General features: G+C 53.2%; 1 protein-coding gene across 3 annotated transcripts in view; it reads right to left on the reverse strand.

The window, feature by feature from the left end:
• SEZ6 (seizure related 6 homolog) overlaps positions 1-22,288 on the reverse strand; it is a 50,324-nt gene that overhangs the window by 13,014 nt on the left and 15,022 nt on the right. For all 3 annotated transcript variants that reach the window (XM_010378325.2, XM_010378324.2, XM_010378323.2), the window contains exons 2-4: positions 12,640-13,308; positions 11,242-11,375; positions 766-961 (exon numbers count right to left, since the gene is read on the reverse strand). In XM_010378325.2, the coding sequence (XP_010376627.2) occupies positions 766-961; positions 11,242-11,375; positions 12,640-13,308 (999 nt within the window). The remainder of the gene's footprint in view (positions 1-765; positions 962-11,241; positions 11,376-12,639; positions 13,309-22,288) is intronic.

Raw genomic sequence — 22,288 nt, forward strand, 5'->3', positions numbered from 1 at the left:
CTAAGCACTTGACGTGTACCATTTTGCTTAATCCTAACCATGACTTTGTGGGGTAGGTGTTTTGGTTTCATATTACAGCAGAAGGGTCAGAGAGGTCAAATGACCTGTCCAAGGTCAGTAGCCAGTGAGGAGATTCGAACACAGGTCTGCCCATTGCCTGAGTGTGTGATTTTTTTCATTACATCGTGCTGCTCCCTTATTTCCAGAGGTGTTCTGAGCTGATTGGGGCATGGGCCAGGTCAAGGTGGGTGAGGCAGTTCAGGAAGGGCAGTCTGGCAGCTAAGACCTCCAGATGGTCATTGTCAAATCCCTTTGACCTTCACCCTCTTGCATAGGGGGAGGGCTTCTATTGTTATTGCCTGTTTAAGTGTCTGCCTCCTCTTGAAAAAGAACTCCTTGAGGACAAGGACGTTTTGGTGCATCCTGACATTGCCAGTGTCCAGCACAAGCCTGGCAAAGAGCAGGTGCCTAGGAAAAGTTTGCTGAATGAATGAATGAGGGACAATGGGCACACCTGGAGGCTGCCTGATCCTGAGTCAAGACCAGCTCTCTGCAGAGTGGTGGGTGGAAGAGAGAAGATCCTGGAGGTTTCAGATGTGCGATATTTACCTCCAATTGTCCAGAGCTTCACTGGACACTTGTGCTATGTGTCACTAGCCCCTCCCTGCTTCTTCCCTCTAGGATGTAATTGCACAGAGACCCGTCTCTCCTGCAAGGAGGGCAGTGAGTCTGGGCTGGTTCCGCCTTCAGCTACCCAGGCCTTACCTTGGTAATGGAAATGGAAGGTGCCAGGGCCAGCCGGTGGCGGGAGGCTCTGGAACCTCAGGGCCGCTTGGTGGGTGGGGCTGCGGATGACTTGACCCCGCAGCAAGAAAGACTGGTTAGCCAGGGGCAGTGGGTCAGGCCCCCCCAGGCCCTCCACAGTCACTGTCTCCCCTTCCCGGAGGCTGATATTCTGGACCTGCCGGTGGAGTAAAGAGAGGAAAGCAAAGCAGTCAGGCTTCTTCCTGCTGCCTGGATCCTGCCGCCCTCAGGATCCTGCAGGCCCCGGACAGATCAATCCTCAATGCCCCTTGAGCATCGGAGCCCCCAGCCCCTGAGCCGGGCACTTCAGCAGTGCAGGAGGAGCTCATCTCAGTGTGAGACAGGACCAAAAGTTCAGATATATTAAGTAAATTATCCAAGGTCACATAGAGATTCTTAGAAGAACTGGGATTTGTAAACACATCTTTCTGTCTCCAGAGCTTTGCAGATACACCAGCTGCTTCCTGTCCTTCCCCTCCCTGGGCTCTGTTTTCTCATCTGTAAAGTAGGGATGGGGGAGGTGTATTGAACCAGATGGTGTCCGATGCCCTGGTCAGCAGTATGAGGTCTTTTTTTTTTTTTTTGAGACAGAGTCTCGCTCTGTCTCCCGGGCTGGAGTGCAGTGGCCAGATCTCAGCTCACTGCAAGCACCGCCTCCTGGGTTTACGCCATTCTCCTGCCTCAGCCTCCGGAGTAGCTGGGACTACAGGCGCCCGCCACCTCGCCCGGCTAGTTTTTTGTATTTTTTAGTAGAGACGGGGTTTCACAGTGTTAGCCAGGATGGTCTCGATCTCCTGACCTCGTGATCCGCCCGTCTCAGCCTCCCAAAGTGCTGGGATTACAGGCTTGAGCCACCGCGCCCGGCCTGCAGTATGAGGTCTTAAGTGTCAGATCTACGTGCCCAGCTTCCCCTGGACATCCCTGTTGGATGCCTCACACCCAGCCTGCCTCATGCTAGGTGACTGTCTTCCCCCAGCCAGCAGTTCCCCTGGGAATGATCTTGCTATCTCCCTGGGTGTCCAAATCAGAAAATGGCATCTTGCCTCCTCCCTCATACCCAATCAGTCATTCAGTCCTGTCAACTGGATCTCAAATCTATTCATTACTCTTCATCCCCACTGCCACTTTCCCAGCTCATCGCCATTACTGCGCACCTACATCACTGCAGCAGCCTCCTGGCCAGCCTTCCTGCCTGTAGGGCTTAATCCACTCCTCCCTCTACAGCAGTATTTTCTGAACACAGCCAGTTAACAGTCTTAGATCTGTTGCTGATCATGGTGCTTCCTTGTTTAAGGCCTCCAGTGGCTCCCCATTGAGTCCATGAAGCCCATAATATGTAGTCCAAACTCAATCCTTGCTTAGCCCTCAAGGCCCTGCCCAACTTGGCCCCTGCTGACTGTCAGCTGGGCTTACACCACGCCCCTCTACATGTCAGTCGTGATTCTCTCTCTCTTTTTTCTGAGCCTCTTTCTCGGATCCTTTCCCCTGGCTGTCACAGGCTCCTTTGCTACCATGCTGATCTTCAGGCCCTCAGTCCCTTGAGCATCTTTCTGGGCTCCATGCCTCCACTCAGGCAAACAAGGACTGGACAAGGACAGACTCTGCCCAAAGGGAAATTAGCAGCATGGCTTGAGAGAAGGAACACTGGATTGACTGGGAGCCCAGAGATGTGGGACCTCATCCTAACCATGTGATCTTGGACAAATAAGCTGCTATTTGAACTTCGGTTTCCTCATTTTATAAAACGAACTAGTGGAGTTCTCTGCTACTTAAAACGTGGTTCCTGGACTAGCAGCATCAGCCTCACCTGGGAACTTGTAAGAAATGCAGAATCTTGGCTGGGCGCTGTGGCCCACGCCTATAATCCCAGCACTTTGGGAGGCCGAGGCGGGCAGCTCACCTGAGGTTGGGATTTCAAGACCAGCCTGACCAACGTGGAGAAACCCCATCTCTACTAAAAATACAAAAATTAGCCGGGCGTGGTGGCACATGCCTGTAATCCCAGCTACTCGAGCAGCTGAGGCAGGAGAATTGCTTGAACCTGGGAGGCGGAGGTTGTAGTGAGCCGAGATCGTGCCATTGCACTCCAGCCTGGATAACAAAAGCGAAACCCCGTTTCCAAAAAAGAAAAAGAAAAAGAAATGCAGAATCTCAGACTCCACCTCAGACCCACTAAAGCATGCTCTGCTTGTAACAGGATCCTCGGGCAACTCAGAAGCACTGATCTACATGGGCTCAAGTTTTCTACCACGTTGCTCTGAAGCAGGGTCTTCAAGGGTTGACCAGCTGGTTAAGTGGCATCAGTGAGTCACCAAATCCTTCCCAATCTTATTTCCCAAATACTCCAGTGGGTTCTTCTTCTCTATCCTTTTGTTACTGTCCTGGCCCTAATTACCTCCTGCCCATTATTTTTCACTTGAGAATGGCTTTCTGTCTGTCTCACACTTCCCATCACCAACTCATCTCCTGCTGATTTCAGATTGCTCAGAGGACACGGTCCAAACTGCCCAGCTCACATTTGGTGCCAGTGTCTCTGCAGCCCTCATGAATGTGCACTGCAGCCACAGACCACCCCTCACTTCCGCCCTCTGGGCATCCACATTTGGGACTCTGTGGGGCCGTGCCTTCCCTTCTTTCTCTCCTGATGAAGCTGGTCATCTTTTCAGATCTCAGGGCCACATCCTCTGCGTCCCAGCCTAGGCCAGGCAGTCTTTCTGTTTCAGACTCTTCCCACTGGCCCCTGCCCATCTTGCTGTTAAAGCCCAGGGTGGCATGTTGGGTCACAATGCCCTCTTCGCTGGCCAGTCTCAACAAAGATGTGTGGAGAGAGTAAATGTGTGGGCTGCTGGAGGAACATTCCCCATCAGATACCTGTGAGCTGAGAAGCATAGAGGATGCCAAACCCAGCCACGTCTAAGGAGATGGCTGCTGCGAGGCTCAGGGCCCCTCAGACTGGGTGCTGAGAGGAAATGTGTCCTGGGGACTTCAGAAGGGGCAGCTGGGCAGGGAGAGGTCCCTACCCCTGCCTGAGAGGAAAGACCTGGTGGGTCTTTGGGCTGAAGAGAAGGCTCAAGGCAGGGTGCTGGAGGCCGAGGCATCTCCTCTCTGTGAGAAACTCCCCACCCAGGCACATTTGGGCGGAGGCTGCCTGACCATCTGCTGGGGACATTCCTCAGGGAATTCCTGCAGCAGGCGGAGGCTGGATGAGGTCCCTTCAAACTTGGAGATTCTGTGATTCTAGAGTTGGGAAAACAAGACTCACACACGTGGAATCTGTAATTATCGAGAGATGCCAGGCAGCATATAATTCCGCCTTAAGTGGCACCGAATGCAGGCAGCAGGAATCCTCGGGGGGAAGAGCGAAGGGCTTAGAGGCTCAGGGAAAGCGCCTGAAGCAGGTGGGTCTCAGAGCGCCTTGAAGAGAGGAGCACTGGGAGAAGGAGGAAGGGAGGACGCTCACTACAGGGAAATTACCACGAAAGCAAAGGCAGAGAAGTATTACTAGAAATTAATTTGGATTTTCTTCCTTGTTCCCTGTGTACCTCTGGCTTGACCTCTAGCTTCTTGCTCCTCATCTTGCTGCTTTGGGGGACCAGAGAGAAGCTGTAGTGACAGAGTAACAACAATTGCCATCATAGAGTGTGTCAAACCTTGTAGTAGGTGCTTTTCATCCTCACCACAGTTCTATAAGATAGGTGGTAAAATACCCACAAGTAAACAGAAGCACAGAGAGGTTAAGGAACTTGCAAAAGATCACATAGGGGTTAAGCAGTCTTGCCTTGCTGAGACAAGGCAGCTCTCTATCCTCCCAACTTCATGGGGGCATCTTCTGTAGAAATAGACATCTAGACTTTTTTTTTTTTTTTTTTGAGATGGAGTCTCGCTCTGTCGCCCAGGCTGGAGTGCAGTGGCCGGATCTCAGCTCACTGCAAGCTCCACCTCCCAGGTTTAGGCCGTTCTCCTGCCTCAGCCTCCTGAGTAGCTGGGACTACAGGCGCCCGCCACTTCGCCCGGCTAGTTTTTTGTATTCTTTAGTAGAGACGGGCTTTCACCGTGTTAGCCAGGATGGTCTCGATCTGCTGACCTCGTGATCCGCCCATCTCAGCCTCCCAGAGTGCTGGGATTACAGGCTTGAGCCACCGCGCCCGGCCTGACATCTAGACATCTTTATTCTCAAGCTCCAGCCCCGCCAGGTTTAGCAAGGAGATGGGTCTTGGCTTGGCCTGGCTTTTTTAAGATGTTGGGGTTTGAGTTCCCACCAACCACCCTTGCTCCTAGCAGTCTGTAAAGCTGGGAAAACTGAGACTGAGACCTCTGGCCCCTTCTGTTCTGGGGGAGGCATGGCCTTTTCAAGCTGGCCTGGCTCCCAGCCCAGCTTGGTGGTGAGGGTTGGGATGAGAGTGTGGAATGAAGTGGCTCCTATCCAGAAGGCTCCCTGTTCTTAGTCAGAGGCTGTCTGTGCAGCTCTGGTCCCCTGGGTTTCAAGCACCCTCTTGCGGGTCTGCTGCAGTGGCTGGAATGTAATTTGTCACTTGTTTGAGGGCCAGGCTGACAGGGGCCAGACAGGGCTGGGTGTCAGACAGGAGGGGTGATGAAGTCTTGATGCAATTTGCAGGCATCTGTAGAGCCTGGGAGACAGATTGAAATGTCAGCTCTGTTCATGAGGGCTGTCTTCCATACCCATAGCCAGTGATAGGAGGGGACCTGGGGGCCAGGCAGGGGGAAGACAGAAGCACAGGGAGCTGAGGACAATTCCTACAGGACCCTGGGCTGTCTAACACTGCCCTGCTTCCAGCAGACCATGGGGTCAGCTCAAGGAAGAAATATAGCCACTTTGAGCCGTTTGAGGTCCAGCAGACCCTTTCCAGGATGGGAGGTGGGAAGGATTCAGGTTGTCTTCTGCCATCCCCTAGATCAACAGCCTGATCTGGCCTGTCTGTCCCCACAGAAGCTGTCAGTCAGGCCTCCAGCACGTGCCCTAATGGCGTAACCCACAGGTGAGATGGCACTACGATTTTTGTACACATTTGCACCAGTACAACCCAGCATAGGCAGATGAGCTCTAAGATGACTCTTGTGTGCGATCCCCACCCCCAGATGCTGGCTACAGGTCTCCTAGTCTCTCTTGGTCACCATCACCTGTGTGTACTCAGACACAGACCCACTTATGCGCACACAGCCCCCTCAAACGTGTCCTAGCATGTGCAGGCCCTCACACACCTGTGCTCCCTCACAGCAACCATAGGATGATCACGATTTTCCCATAAGAACCTTCACAGTTTTCACATCCATTATGTCTTCAGCTCTCATAAAGCCTCAATAAAGAAGGCAGGGCAGGCTGTTTTCCTGCACTTTATAAATAAGGGAACCTTGTAATCAGAGATTTTGAGAGATCCTCTTTGGTCACACAGCGAGTCCAAGACAAAGCCAGGACTCTAGGCCAGGACTCCTGATTCCTGGTCCAGTGCCCTGTCTTGTGTGCTTGGCAATCCCAGGCCCTCCCCAGAACTGGGAGAATTCCAAGTGGGCGTCCTCCAGAATCAGGCAGGGCTGACTTGGAAAGGGCATCTGGGGCAGATCCTGACAGGTACCCGTCTCCACCTGGGCCTTCCACTTTGGATTTGCCTTGTGCCACAGACAGGCCTATCTCCTGGGTCAAGGGAAGAACAGGGGCTTTTGAGTCTTGGATTGAATCCTGGCTCCATCACTGACCAGCTGAGGGGCCTTAGGCAAGTCATATGACCTCTCCGAGCCCCAGTTTTGCCTGTGAAATGGGGATAGTTTACCTACTTCATGGGTTTGTAAGGATTTGGTTAGATCCTGCCAGGAAGGGTTTTAGCACATAGGGGCACAGTGGTAGCAGTCATCTTTCCATTTAATGGGGAGATGTGGGCCACACCCTAGTAAAACCTTGGCATTTGCAGCAGAAATGATAGCTGGCTATGAACCTACTTTACCCTCAGGTCTGCCAGGGCTCTGCCTGGGAGGCACTGTACCTTGGAGCCACCCTTTCTGTGGCCCAGGCTCTGCAGCTGCCAGGAAGCAAGCAGCAGAGCCAAGAACCTGAGGTGCCCCTGCTCAGTCAGGCCTATGAGGGAGCTTGCTGACCCCAGAGAAGGAGCTACACTCAAAGGGACTGGCTAGGAGGAGCCCGGTGCATCATATGATTCAATCTCCTCTTGTAGAGAGGTAAACTGAGGCCCAGAGAAGGCCAGGGGTTTAGCTCACAGAGAGGTGGGCCGCAGAGCCAACACTGAAACCCCAGTCTTACAAGACAGACTCTGTGCCCTTCTGAATTGGCATTTATCCAGAAAACCTTATGGCGTAATGTCTGTTTTAGGGATGAGGAGAGTAGCCAAAATCCATGGGGCTAGACCTGCCTGCGCCCTGTCATCCCTTTTGGATGAGCCTGCCTAGAGCCAGGAAATATAAAGTTGCCCAGAAATTTCACCCAACTGACCCCCTACCCGATACCCACATCAGGCCTGGTCCTGACCCGGCTTAGAAGGGCAGAGTATTCTGCTATCAAACTATCAGTTGGCCTGGCATGGGTGAGCTGTGTGCCAGTAGAGCCACCTGGGGCACGAGGGCAGGGACTGTGGGCAGCTGTACCCAGGCTCCAGATGGTACAGAGAGCAGCCAAGCCAAGATGGAGGCTGGCAGTGGGAAGGCTCTTGGAATGCCAAGTGCAGACAGAGGCAGGCGCCAGGCCCGGAAAGGCCTGGAGCCCTCAGGGGGACACTGACTGCCTGGGGAGGGGCTGGGACCCATATGGGCCATGAGGCTCATGCCCACCCATCCTGAAGGAGCTTCTCTGGACCTCTCAAGAAAGAGCCTAGCCCAGTGCCTGATCCCCAGATGAAGCAGGCAAGCCTCATTGGAGCACAGAGGGCCTGACCTGGCCTCCTCCCTATGGATGGCTCAGACCTTCAGCCTTAGAGGGCATCAATAACTGCAGCACCATCAGAGGAGGTGGGAGGCAGGAGATGAAGCAGGTTATGAGAAGCTGTGGTCCAAGCCATAGAGAGTAGGGCTTTTAGGGATTCTGGTACCCCGAGGCTGGTCCTCCAAAAAAAAAAAAAGGGAATTGAGAAGGTCTTGCTCAAGGCCCCAGACTTTAGGCAAGGGCTGTGGTCTCATGCTAGGGGCCCAGTATGGTATTTGGCTGCTTTGCTCAGGGGTGTGATTTGTGAGTCCCTAAGACAGTCCTCTCCTCCATGGCTCCTGTCACTCTCCTTGTCCAGACTTTGTCCCATCTATCTGCCCTCAGTGATCCCAGTGAATTCATAGAGTGGTGGGTGGGGAATTCTCCATGACGGAGGGAAGCCACAGGCAGTCCCTTCTCCCCAAGCCTGAGAAGCCATGGGGAGCTCTGTAGGCCTTCCAGCTGCCCACCCATCCTGCCCCCAGTGTCCAGCATGGCCTGACCCAACTGTCAGCCTGGGCAGAAGGACGCTGCTCTTGGGCTGAGCCTCTGGCAGGAGTGTGATCCGGAAGCCCTTACGCTTACCCTCTGCCCCTACACAACAAAGCCACCTTTCCAAAACAGCCAGGGCACCCTTCAAGGGCCAGGCCTGCCGCACCTGCTGCTGCCCAGGCCAGACTTGGTTGCTGGCTTCTCATCCTACAGATCTCAGGCCAGGTGTCATCACCTCCAGGAAGTCTCTGACCCCCAGGCTGGTGGAGTGTGCCCATCCTGTGCTTCCCATCCCCATTCCCGCCAGCACTGGGCATTCCATGGTCATTGTTCTTTCTTCCCTACTAATCGTGAAGGTCTGTGTCCCCAGTGCCCAGCGCAGAGCGTGGCGCGGAGCAAATTCTCAATGTATATTTGTGGAACAAATCCACTCAACAAAACTCATTAGTTAGTGATTAACTGACCGACTTTTGGCAAATCCCTTTTCTTGCCTGGGCCTCAGTTTTTCCAACTCTCCAGTGGGTATTGGTGTGTAGTGTAGAAATTCTTCAGCTCCCAAGTGGCCTGGGTGGGGGTGGAGGTTGCCAGAACTAGCCCTGGAAGAAGAACCTTAAATCCTGCTTAGTTCTGGCTGATTCTGTCTCTTGCTCCTTCCCCAAATTCGGTGCTGACCCACCTCTGGCCACCCTGTGCCCGCCACCCCTCTATGGCTTCAGACTATCTCAGGCCATCTGGGCCGACAGTGTCCCCAAGGACCCTGCCTCCATGGTACCGAGGTGGAGGGTGGGGCCAGCATCTGCCACATTTCCTGACAACAATCCAGGGCTGTGGCAGGTCTTCGTCTCAAGGTTGCCTGGTAACGGCTTTTGCATTCTGATAAAAGAAAAAAAATGTGGCAGCACCAGACAACAGACACAGGGTTTGTGTGAGGGGGTGGGCCTCCAGCGTGGGGCTTGTGCCTGGGCCAGAGAGGGGGCAGGCAGAGCCAACATCTTGCCCCATTGTGGAGGGTACCAGGGCTGGGTTCAGCCTTGTCCAGTGGGCTTCAGTAGGGGTGGTAGTCCTTGAGGGGCAGATAGAGCCTCCCAGGCCTTCAGGGTGGCACTCAGCCTGGCACCTGCCCCCTCCATCCCCTTTCCCACACTTGCAGCTGGTGCCTTCCACCCAGTGAGCCACAGCCGGTGCCACCTCTCATTAGGTGATGATTTTACATTAATTACCTTAATTAAGCAGTGCTGAGTGCTAATGGCTTGAGAGGGGGGTGGCTGTTCCTAATTACCCTCCCAGTCAGCCCAGAGTGAGGGGCACAGGGCTTGGCAGAGTAGGAGGAAACGGTTGTAGGAAGAAGGGGAGGGGCCCAACAGGGGTAGGAGAGGGTCCCCCTGACAGGGTCTTATTCAGAGACCTGGACCTGACATCCTGAGAGGGGAGGGCTGGAGGCATTGCCTCAGGACAGGTCTAGACGACTCCAGGCCCCAGTCCAGGGACATGCAGGAATTGGAATGGGCGGGAAGCAGAACAGAAGGCAGGGAGCAGGGAGCAGGACACACTTCTCAGCGCCCTGCCAGATTCCCTCAACCGGGCTAAATGCCTCTCTTGCCCACCCCTGCTCAGTCTCCAAGATTCAAGTCAAATGTCACCACATCCCTTCCTTCCTCCATTCCTTTGTCCAGTCATTCAGTCAGTGCATGGAGTGCCCATTCTGGGCTCTTCACTACAAGGCACCCCTCAAGGAGCTCACAGTAGCTGGGGAGGTGGATGGCTATAAATAGATGGATGGAAGGCAGACTGCTAAGAACTAAGATGAGGGATGCCCCAGGCTTTGGGGATCTGAGGGAATTCCCAGAGAGGGTGATGCCAGGGTCGAGTCCTAAGGGAGGGCATCGTGGGATGACTCTTCCAGGCAGAGGGACCAGCATGTGCAGTTGGGACTTGGGAAAGAAGGGTTGGCCCATTCAGTTAGCTGCAAGCTATTTAGTGCAAAGTAGGGGTAAAGAACAAGGGAAGGAGTGGCTAGGGGTGGACCCAGAGATTTAGGTGTCCTTAGAGAGGTGTAGGGGGCAGGATTGATTTGAGAAAAATGACTGCAGTAGAGGTGGAGATGGGTAGAGTAGGGAGCAAGTGTGGGCGGGGGGACCAGTGAGGCAGCTACTGCATCATCAAGGGAGGGATGGTGAGGACTAAACCACGTGTGGTTGCAGGGACGGAGGGAGAGAAGCAGACAGATTTAGAGGGGAGTGTCATGGTGACAGAATTTTGGGATGAATTGATGGGACTGGGGGAAGAGGGACAGGGAAGGGCCAAGGTGACCCCATGTTGCACATCCAGGGACACCATCCACATTGCACTGTGGTGGTTCTGCTCCAGGTTTCTGACCTGGACAGGAGTGGCTCTGGGGGAACAAAAGGAAGATTTGGGTTTGTGGAGGTTGAGGAGCCTGTGGGACATCTGTGAGGACCTGCAGCCTCAGGCCTTGGGATTAAGAGAAAGTCTTAATTCTAATGGAGGGATGAGATAGCCCAGGGAGGCTGGGGACAGGAGGCTGGGCTGTAGATCTGACTTTCTTATCAGCTGATCACCTCTCTAATGGTATGGTCAGGTCTGTCTTCCCCCACCTCTGCATCCCAGAGGCCAGCACAGGACCTGACCCAGAGGAACTGCTCAGAGAGCATTTGCTAAATGAATGAATGAATGAGGCTCCATGGCTCTCTCAGGCCCAATAAGGCAGCCCTGTGTTCTCTGCTTAGCCCATAGATTCAGATGTAGGGTTTATACTCACCCAATCCCCTGCCCATCCAAGGCTAGAGCCCCCTCCCACAGCCCCTCTAGGCCTAGGCCATTGCCAAGCACACAGGACAGAATCCAACCATGTTTTAGGCCCATCTCCCAGCCCTGGCCTTAGGCAACCCCCAACAATTGATGCTCCTAAGCATCCCCACATCCTCTCATAGCATGTGCCTCTCTGAAGAAAGAGAATACAACAGGCCCAGCTTTGCCCTTGCCAGATCCAGATCACTCACCTTGATTTCCACACCATAGCCAGGGTAGACAGAGATGTAGAAGAAGCAGTCCAGGCCAACATCAGGGAGTGAGCTGAGGTCTGTAGGGGAGTCCAGAGAGCCCTCTGGGCCTGAGAAATTCCAGCTACAGGGGCCTGGGAGGCAGGAGGAGACACAAAGCTAGTGCCATCTCTGGTGAAGTGGTCCAACTAAGGCTGAACCATGTGTGTGTGTGTGTGTGTGTGTATGAAGTGAACACCACCTCTTGTGATGTCTAGTCTCCTGTTGAAGGAAGGGGAACACCTTTTATTGGGTACCTACCATGTGCAATCTTATCTCAGTTCTCACAGTGACTCAGTGAGGTTTGTTTTTGTTTTCTTTTTTTTTTTTTTTTTTTTTTTTGAGATGGAGTTTCATTCTTGTTGCCCAGACTGGAGTGTAATGGCATGATCTCAGCTCACTGCAACCTCTGCCTCCTGGGTTCAAGCTATTCTCCTGCTCAGGTTCCCGAGTAGCTAGGATTATAGGCATATGCCACCATGCCTGGCTAATTTTTTGTATATATTTTTTTGAGACAGAGTCTCGCTCAGTCGCCCAGGCTGGAGTGCAGTGACGCAATCTTGGCTCACTGCAAGCTCCGCCTTCTGGGTTCACACCATTCTCCTGCCTCAGCCTCCCGAGTAGCTGGGACTACAGGCGCCCGCCACCACGCCCAGCTAATTTTTTGTATTTTTTGGTAAAGACAGGGTTTCACCGTGTTAGCCAGGATGGTCTCCATATCCTGACCTCATGATCCACCCACCTCGGCCTCCTGAAGTGCTGGGATTACAGGCGTGAGCCACCATGCTTGGCCGAGGTTTGTTTTCTTATTGCCATTTTACAGATGAGGCTTAGAGATGAGATGTTAAATAGAATTCCTAGGGTCATGTTATAGGTGGAAGAATCAAGATTTTTTCTTTTTTGAGACAGAGTCTTGCGCTGTTGCCCAGGCTGGAATGCAATGGTGCAATCTCGGCTCACTGCAACTTCTGCCTCCCAGGTTTGAGTGATTCTCCTGCCTCAGCCTCCCGAGTAGCTGGGATTACAGGTGCCTGCCACCGTGCCCGGCTAATTTTTGTATTTTTAGTAAAGATGGGATTTTGCCATGTTGGCCAGGATGGTCTTGAACTCCAGACCTCAGATGATTCACTGACCTTAGCCTCCCAAAGTGCTGGGATTACAAGCATGAGCCACTGCACCTGGCCAAAGAAACAGGATTTGAGCTCAGGACTATCTGGGTCCAAACCACATGCCTCCTGTAGGCTGGCCCTTGGTGCCAAAGGGCAGGGCAGGCTGGCACAGTGTCAGAGACAGGCTTTTAGGGGCCCCGCAGCCTCCCTCATCCCCATTTCCACATCTGCAAGCCAGCAGGGAGCTGACCTGGTGTCTGGACTGTGGTGATGGTGGTGGTGATGATGGTGGTGGTGGTGGTGGTCTCCTCATCATCTCCTGAAGCTGTGGAGGAGGCGATGGTCCCCTGGATCCCAATCCCTGTGCCCTGGGGCACAACCTCTGGAACCCATGGCCTTCCCATGTCTCCAGGACCCTCTTGGGTTGGTGTCCAGGCTCTGCTGGGGGGTGTAGTGCTGGGTCTCTCCCCTGGGCCTAGGGTGGGCACTGCCATGCTGGGCCCTGGAGGTAGGGGAGCTGTGATTCGAAGCACAGGGGGCTCTGACTGCAGACTCCAGGGTCCCTCTTTGGACTGCGGCTGGGTGGGTACCGCAGCCGTGGCTGGAGTGGGGCTGGTAAAGACAGGGCGGCTGTCCTGGTTGGCTAGGCGGGGAAGGGGACTCGGGGTGAAGGGTGTAGGTGGGTCAGGCTGGAAGGGCAGTGCTGGTCGCAGCTCCTCATCTCCCTTCTCCAGCCCCTCTTGTAGGAATTCCTCAAGCAGCGGGTGGTGGTTGAGCAGCTTCAAGGTGGGGGCTGTTGTGACAAAGTGGACGCCTCGTTCTGGCTGCTCAGGTGTGGGGGCTGCTGTCAGCTCGCCATCTGTCTCCTCGATGCCTGGGGCTTGTCCTTTCCCCATGGTTGGGGCCTCTGAAGAGCGTCCTGGAATAATAAGGGATGGTCAGAGGTTCTCCCCCTGCTCCAGAGAGCAGCATCACGCCCAGCTTGAGTAGTTGTTGGGGGGCAGCTCTCTTTGGACAGAGAGCCCCGAGGAGCGTGCTCACTGCTGAGAATCACGGAACTACAGAATTTATGAGCTGGAAGTGAGGCGCTATTACATACTTCAAGGGTGGCACATGAGACACTCTTTCTCCTCCAGCACCAGAGGTAGACATTTCTCACCCATCTATGCATCATTTCCTACTGTTCTCAGGTTCAGCCTCAAAATCCTCCTCAACACAGCACTCCACCAGGTCACACCTGACACCTCAGACTGACGTGACAAATATTTGCCATCCCTAATGAAAAGTAGAGACCTTATTTTACTAATGAGGAAATAGGCCAGAGAAAGGAAGTGACTTGCTCAAAGTCACACGACCAGTTGAATTGAGATGAAAACCTTAAGCGAGCATAAGTGTGTCTCCCACCACAGTGTCTTTCCTGCCTGAGATGATAGGGCATTCAAGTTCATTTCCCGTTCTCAGTGAACCTGCTAGTCATTAGCCTCAGGAAATGCGTCACATATTTGGGATTTTATTTTAGATTTCCTCATGGTTGCATGACTTCTTTTTTCGTTTGTTGGTTTTGAGATAGGGTCTTGCTCTGTGGCCCGGGCTGCAATGCAGTGGTGCAATCATGGCTCCACTGCAGCCTCAACCTCCCAGGTTCAAGCGATCCTCCCACCTCAGCCACACTCCCCACGCTCCCACTTCTAGTAGCTGGGACTACAGGTGCTTGCCACCACGCCTGGCTAATTTTTAGAATTTTTGTAGAGATGGGGGTCTCACTATGTTGTCTGGGCTGGTCTCAAACTCCTGGGCTCAAGCAATCCTCCCACCTCAGCCTCCTAGGGATTACAGGCATAAGCCACCGCACCTGGCCATGGGTGCATGACTTCTTTGTTAGGGGCTCAGTAGTTTCTCTCAGTTCTCAGGAAATCATTTCTTTTGTACTCTTTTCTGTTTTTATGGTCCATAAAGCATGGTCCATAAGCTACTGCTCTTTATGGTCCATAAAGAGCAGTAATATGAGTAGAGTGGGAAGAGCCAAGTTCTGGAGCTAGTCAGACATAACTTCAAATCCCAGATCCACTACTCTAGAGCTGTGTGCCCTCAGGCAAATCACCCAAACTCTCTGAACCTTAGTTTTCGCATCTGTAAAATTGGATTTCCTTTTTAGGAATGACTGAGATAATATTACATCCCTTCTCTATTTGATATGTCCCCCTGAGTTCCCTTAATCTTTCTGGTGACACTAGTCAGGTTCCATCTAGGGCAGGGTCAAAAACAGAGAAAGGAAAAATGTAGAATGGAAATCTAGTATGCTACCCACCCACCCCCTAATCCATGGCAGGCATTGCTGATCAATTTTGGTTATTTCTTGCTAAGGCCACATGGGCCTTAGCAACTTCCTTCTCACAATGTTATCCAGGCAGCCACTACCAATCAATGAGATTGGCTCTGGGGGATGAAACTTATTTGCTATCTCTGGTCCGAGGTACAGATTGCTCTGCTATTGATTATGTTGACTTATTCAACCACATAGCTGGAGAGATGATGCATATTCTGCTTGTGGCCCACTCGGCTCCCCAGATCCTTAACTGCCAAGAAAAGGTCAATGAATGCTGGCTCCAGATTCAGCTCATACAGAATTTTGCCAGCTCTGAGAAGCCTGGGAGGATATTTCTGATCCTTACAGCTCTCAAAATGGCTGCATGAGGACTTGAAGGGAAACACAGCCGGGGTGAGATCACAGAGTTTGCAAGGAGAAGGTCGCTTCCTCCGCACGTCTGATGGTGGGGCTGTCATTCCACAGGCTCACACCCACTCCATGGATTGGCAGGCGTGAGGAAGCAGCAGATGGCCTACGTTCTGTTCAGGAGACCATAGCAGCTCTGATGTGTCAGACAAATGGGAGGAGGGAGGAAATTGGGTGGGGGAGGTGGGTACAGGTTGGAGGGCTCTCCATTCTTCTGGGTCAGAGGAGCTTGGGCACCCCCCAGCCCTGAGAAACCAGGACCAACCGCTATTTCCTGAGATGCCCACTAAAGCAGCCCATCTGTGTCTTGGCATTGTATGCCAGGCACTGACAACGCCATCCAATCTAGATGTCCAGCCAGGCCCATACCCCCCAGAGCAGATGGTCCACCAGTGCCTGTCTTTCATCTGAATTAGTTATGGAAGGTCCAGGCAGTGCCTGTGACATGCCAGAACAGGGCTCCTCTTTTTGCCCACCCCCCAGATGTCACACAGGCTTTGCCAGGTAAGCTGAGACTGATTCTAGCATGGCACAAGGAAGGGGTGCTTTTCTAATCACATAGATTGGAGCTCCCTAGAGCCAGGCATTGTTTATGTGGCCCCTTTCCAGAGTACCCAACAAGAGATATGGCCCTTGGCTCTCAAAGTAGGTACCTGTGGGACTCTTCCCTGGGAGAGGGAGTGCACAGAGATCCTCTAATTCAGGAAGTGACCAAGGCAGGCACAGCTCTTCCTGCTGGCTGCCAGGTGGGTGCTGAGCAATGGAGCAGCACTAATGGGCACCTCCCGTCACTGTTGTGCTATCTGGGATCGAGATAGCATATCAAACAAGCAAATTGATTCCAAAATCAGCTGCCATTTGGTCCCAGCAGGTGCCACCCGCTGTCAGAGAGGATAAGATAACCTCTGGGAGACAAGCCATTTCTGGGGAGAGGGCATCTCCAGACCCCCTGGTTGACTCTGTTGGAGGCCTGAGGTCCTGTGACCTGTCTCCTACTTTCCCAGGATTGTGGCCAGGGGATAGGGGCTTCTTTCCGCCTGGGCTGACTGAATTCAGGGGTGCAGGGACTGACAAAGGGAGCGTATGATACAGGGGACAGCAGAAGAAGGTGTCAGGGGCTCCGATGCCCAGTCTCATCAGGCACTACTGTGTCAGGCCCTTCCCAGACTTTGTATCATTTAATGGATGCTGCGCCTCTGGGAGATGGGAATTTTATTTCCACTTTACAAAGACCTGAAGCCTAGAGAGGTGAGACAAGGACTCACCTGAAGTCTCGCAGTGATGCAGCTGGGATTTAAACCTACGTTGATCTGGCTTCAAAGCCCTAGGTCTTTCCACGCACCCACCTGCCTCATGGAAGGGAGAGACTGGAGCTCCACAGCAGAGAACACTCCAGCCAGCTGAAGAAACTAAGTCCAGGGAGAGGTAAGGACTTGTCAAAGATCTCACGCCATTTAGAAGTCTGGGGCCAGAACTTCTGGCATGGGGACTTGGGTTGGGCCCTGGTTGAGCAGGCCCTCCGGAAGCCTTCTGGCTGGGACCCAGGGAAGTCCCTACCCCATGCCTGAAGCACATCTGAGCCACGAACCCAAACCGGAGACCCAACAACACTGCTGTGCCAGGGCACAGAGCCACACAGACCTGGGTTCAAGTGTCAGTTCTGCCACTTAAAAGTCATGTGAGCCTGGCAAGTTGCCTCTCAGAGCCTTCACCTCCTTTGCTATATAATGGGTACTTTGCAAGGATTTTGTGGGAATCTGCGTGCCCTGAATAGCAGAGTTCTGAAGGCTGAGGGAGAAGGCCACAGTCAGAGGTTGGGCAGCCCCTGTCGAGGGAACACTGAGGCAGGCTTCTAGGGTAGGAAGGGGCTGGCCCCTGGCAGGTAGGGGTCCCTCCTCTCTGGGGGACTACGCATGTTCCATGTTGGGTGGCAGCATGTGTGACCCTGAGGATATATCAAAGACCTCATCCATAAAACAAGGATAATACTGCACCATGCAAAGGGTGGCCACCTTCAAGGCCCTGCATGTCCGTGGGGGACACAGCGGTGGGTGGCAGCAAGATTGTCCCCCGTGATCCCCACTTGCCAGGCCCACCTGGTGCGAGAACACAGGATGTCCTCCCCTCCCGCAGGGCCTGGGGCTGTATTCTCCAAGTGGGCTGGGTCCGGGAAACACCCCTCCCCTCCCCGCACGCCATCCCGGGTGGAGACAGCCCAGGAACTTCCCGGCGCCTGCAGCCCCCAGACCCGGCATGGCCCCGCCGCCGCCTGGGCCCTCCCCCCGCATTAGCTCTTAAGCTATGCAAATAGACATCGGAGGGAGCCCTGTTTAAAGTATTTAGACGAAATGAAAAAAGGCTTTCATCGGCACTAATGAGCCATTCAGGATGCCTCCCCGGTGGATTCTCTCCCGCTCCCGCCTCCCTGCCCGCACCGCCCCGCTACGGCCCCTCTTGGGATTGGAGGCCCCTTCCCCCCAACCCCAGCCTGAGACTCCTTGAGAGGACTGCTTACCCCGCCCCAATTCCCAGGGCCCAGCTGGGTGAGGGTGGAGCGGAGGCCCCATGCGCTCCACCCCCGCCAGATCTGGATCGGGATGGGGGGTGGGGCCCAGCCTGTGTTTAGGGGAAGCCTTAAGGACTGGGGCCTCTTCTAGCGTCCAGCTAGGTAGGTGTTATGGCCTCTGTCTTATAGATGGGGAAACCGAGGCTCAGTGAGGCCCAGGAGCTTGCCCAGGTTCACAGTGATGGTGTGCGGTGGATCTGGAGTCATTACACAGTGCCCCAGCCTGGAGGAACCACCGTACCAGGCAGTGGTGCCACCTCAGGGCCAGCTGGCCTGCCCCTGCAGCGCTGCTGTTTCTGCAGATCTTTCTGTACCGGTCAGCCAGAAAACCTTGGGTTCCAATCCCAAATCGATGCAACACTAGCTGTGTGACCCGGGCGGGGGCTGCCCACTCAAGCCTCTGTCTGCTCATCTATGGAGTGAAGACATACTGGGTTTGCGGAGGGCTCATCTATGGACAGACATATACTGTCACCCACTGTAGCCTCTGGAAGGGCAGGCGGCACTGCCTGTCACTCTGGCAGCCCCTGAAGAGGTGCCAGCTATTCCCCAAGCCTCTGGCCCCTCCGAGGTGGGCAGGCACAGGAACCAAAGTTCTGGGACAAGTTCAGGTCTGATCTCCGGCTCGTGGCAGCACCAACTGTCAGCTTCGGGGGAGGGGATGACAGTGTGTGGGTGCAAGTGGGAACCTGAGGGACAGGGCGGGCAGGGGGCCCACTTCTCTGGGTTCCAGAGGTTAAGCTGGCCCAGCACGGGGTGAATGAGAATTTAATGGGATCCATTTATTATCCCATAAAAGTTAATGAGTTTATTCTGGAGGTTCCCTGGCCCCTTTCAAGTTTTAATAGGGGATTAGTGAGGGCCTGGTCCCTGCAGACCCCTATTATCCAAGAACCTGAGGGAGCTGAGAGTGTTTGGGCCCCTCAGAGCCAGAGTCCATCCTTACAGTACAGTTCTACGGGCCCAGCCCTGCCCTCTGTACTGTGAGGCCCCAGCTAGAGGCTGGCAGGGCTATATAGGACCGCTGGGATCTGAGGCCTAGTTCTAGAGGCTGCCAATTCCATGTGCTGCTGAAATAATTACCCCCACAGTGTCCAGCACCTGAGGCAGGTTTGCTGCTGTCCATCTGCCTATATTGACAGGGAGACAGATGAGGAAACTAAGGCCCTGAGCAGGGGTATGGCTCCTCCAAGGTCACCCAGAAGCTATAGCCGAATGGACACATTCTGTCTCCTGTGGTCTGTAGCCAGGAAACTGGGGCTGGCAAGAGCTGCCATTCACTTACTCTGTGCCCACTGTGTGCTGACCATGCACTCAGTGCCCTCATACCTAATTTCTCATTCTCCCCTTGCTCCAGGAGGTTTGAGACATTATCCCAAGAGATGAAGACACTGGGGCCCGGAATGGTTATGTAACTTGTTCAAGGTCACGCAACTAATGATGGCAGAGCCTGGGACTGGAACCCAAAGCTGGACAGCTCCATAGCTCAGCTGTCTACTGCTCTTGCTGGCTTTCAGCTGTAGCACCTGGGGCCTCCTATCTCCCCACCAAGCTGGACACCACTATCCTAGGGTACTCATGCCAGGAGCCCTGCAGCTTGAATGATGGGGAAGGGTGTTCTGGTCGTGTCCTGGAGGGGCAGTTGTTGGGTTGGACACAGATACACTCAAAAGGACCTTCTCATTTCCAGAACAGGTGCCTTCCCCGTTTTGGCTCCATTTGCTCACGCAATTCTGTCTCCTTGCCATGGCTTCTCTACTCCTTTGCCTCTGCAAACCCTCCCCATCCTTCACAGGTCAGTTCCTATCCTCCTCTGGAGAGCCATCCTTGGCTGGCCCTTCTCTTGACCTCCTGGGGGCACTTCCTGGTAGGCTCCTAACACATGAACAGCTTGTGTCCCCTGGGCAAGGATCCAGCAGTGGGTATCTCTCTTCCCATTTCTCTCCCTGGTGCTAGGCATAGTGAAGGCTGGGCTCAGGGCACACTGTTTCCAAGCCCTGAGTCTGCCTCTCTGCACACTCAGAAGGCACCCTGCTCCCCAAAGTGCCTAGCCCTTGGCCAGCAGGGTGGGCAGGAGCAGGTCCTGCAGGGAGAAGATGGGCAGCCAGCCCTTGGCAGTGCCCCATCACAGCCCCAACTGGCAGTTGATGGGGGAGTGTCTGCTGGCACAAGCTGGTGGGTCCCCATTGCCCCAGACTACCCTCTCTTCCCCTGCCACTGATCATCCCCATCACAGCCTCTCACCACCCTCTCTTTCTTGGTCAACCCCTGCAGTCCAGTCAAATTTGGATTGCAAATGAGAATGGGGGCACCTCCTCTTGGCCAGGCTTTAGGTGAGGCAGTGGCTGGTTCCCAGAACCTGAGCCCTTGTAGCCTTTGTGAGCATCTCATCCCTCCCTCACTTATCCAAAAGGAAACCAAGTCCAGAGGGTTTTCCCAGGTCACACAGCAAACTTGGGGCAGGGTTGGGACTCAGGTTGGGGCTGGGACATCTAGCCCAACTACTGGGAACAGTGAACCCTCCAATCTGGAGCTGTCTATTATCTGTGGGCTTGCCTCCAGGGACAGAGAGCCCACTACCTCCTGAGCTGTCCTGGTTGGGGACAGGAGTAACTGTGGGCTTTGGCATCTCCAGAGTTGGGGTCTCATTGTCACATGGAGGGAGCATGGGTGGAGGTAGTGGGCACCAGCTAGGAGTCAGGCCATGCTATCCTCATCCCACCCCTGACAGGCCAGGTCCCCACAGCACAAGTCACTTCCACAACCTGAGTTTCCATATTTTCATCAGTAAAATGGGTCCCTGCCAGTTCTCACATTGCAGGATCTAGTGAACCACGAAGGGCTCTATAAATGAAAATATTGAATGCTGCTGTTTACTGAGTATACATTTACCACATGCCCAGCAACACTCTAAGTGCTTTACCAGAATTAATTCCCATAATAACTTTATGAGATGGCAACTTTTACTATCCCATTTTATAGATGAGGACACTGAGACCCAGGGAAATGCATTAGCAGTTTGGATGTGTCTGATTCAAACCTGAGTTGTCTAGCCCTAGAGCAGCACTGTCCAATAGAACTTTGTGATGATGGAAATATTTTTATTTATTTATCTTATTTTTAAAGATGAGGGTCTTGCTATGTTGCCCAGACTGGGCTTGAAACCACCTTTGCCAAAATTATAATGGTGAGAAAATTATGACAGTGAAATTTAGATGTGATCTAACAAACTCCATCTTACCATTAACCTCCAGACTGCCCTTGGTCATTCCTGGGTATGGGCCAAGCTAACTTTGGGAGAAATTTAGTTTGCAGTTTAAATGATAATAGCCTTTTCCAAAACTAAACCACCTTTTAAAAACTAATGAAAGAGGCCGGGTGCGATGGCTCACGCCTGTAACCCCAGCACTTTGGGAAGCCGAAGTGGGTGGATCACCTGAGGTCAGGAGTTCGAGACCAGCCTGGCCAACATGGTGAAACCCCATTTCTACTAAACATACAAAAGTTAGCTGAGCGTGGTGGTGCACACCTGTAATCCCAGCTACTCAGGAGGCTGAGACAGGAGAATCATTTGAATCTGGGAGGCGGAGGTTGCAGTGAGCTGAAATAGCACCATTGCACTCCATCCTGGGCGACAAGAGTGAAACTCCATCCCCTACCCACAAAAAAAAAAAAAAAAAAAGAATGAAAGACCACCAGGTTAGAGGATGAGAGGGACCTGAATTCTGCTGAGATGTAGGCTTAGTTAAACAATTAGCAGCCATTATTCTGGAAGTCACAAGATTTGCAACTTTCCCCATTACTCCTGTAAATGACCTCACTATTGTAGAACCTACGATTGGTTTGTTGAGATGTCTTTTTAGACTTCTGCATTTCTTTTTTTCTTTACTCTGTCACCCAGGCTGGAGTGCAGTGGCATGGTCTTGGCTTGCTGCAGCCTTGACCTCCCAGGCTCAGGTGATTCTCCCACCTCAGCCTCCTAAGTAGCTGGGATTACAGGCGTGTGCCACCAGTTTTCGTATTTTTAATAGAGATGGGGTTTCACCATGTTGCCCAGGCTGGTCTAGAACTCCTGAACTGAAGCAGTCTGCCCACCTCAGCTTCCCAAAGTGCTGGGATTACAGGTGTGAGCCACCGTGACTGGCAAGACTTTTGCATTTCTGTTGACAAGATGGCTCCACCTGGCTTAAGGCTCATGACTCCTGGGTCCTGTGGCCCCTACCCAGAAGTGGACTCAGTATAGGAGGACCATTTTCCAGACCCCTATGATTTCATCCCCAACCAGTCAGCAGCATCCATTCCCCGACCACCGGCTATAAAAAAGCCTAGCCTCCTTCAGGCTTGAAAGCTGACTTCCAAATAATAATAATAATAATAATAATAGTAAAAAACCAAAAAAACCATCAAGACCCTAGCCTCCAAATATTCAGGGAGGCTGAATTGAGTAGTAATACAACTCTGGTCTCCCATTTATTTATTTGTTTATTTAAAAAACTTTTTTTTTTTGAGACAATCTCACTCTGTCTCTCAGGCTAGAGTGCAGTGGCATGATCTCATCTCAACACAACCTCTGCCTCCTGGGTTCAAGCAATTTTCCTG

This window comes from Rhinopithecus roxellana, chromosome 19, assembly GCF_007565055.1.
Source record: "Rhinopithecus roxellana isolate Shanxi Qingling chromosome 19, ASM756505v1, whole genome shotgun sequence".
NCBI lineage: Eukaryota > Metazoa > Chordata > Mammalia > Primates > Cercopithecidae > Rhinopithecus > Rhinopithecus roxellana.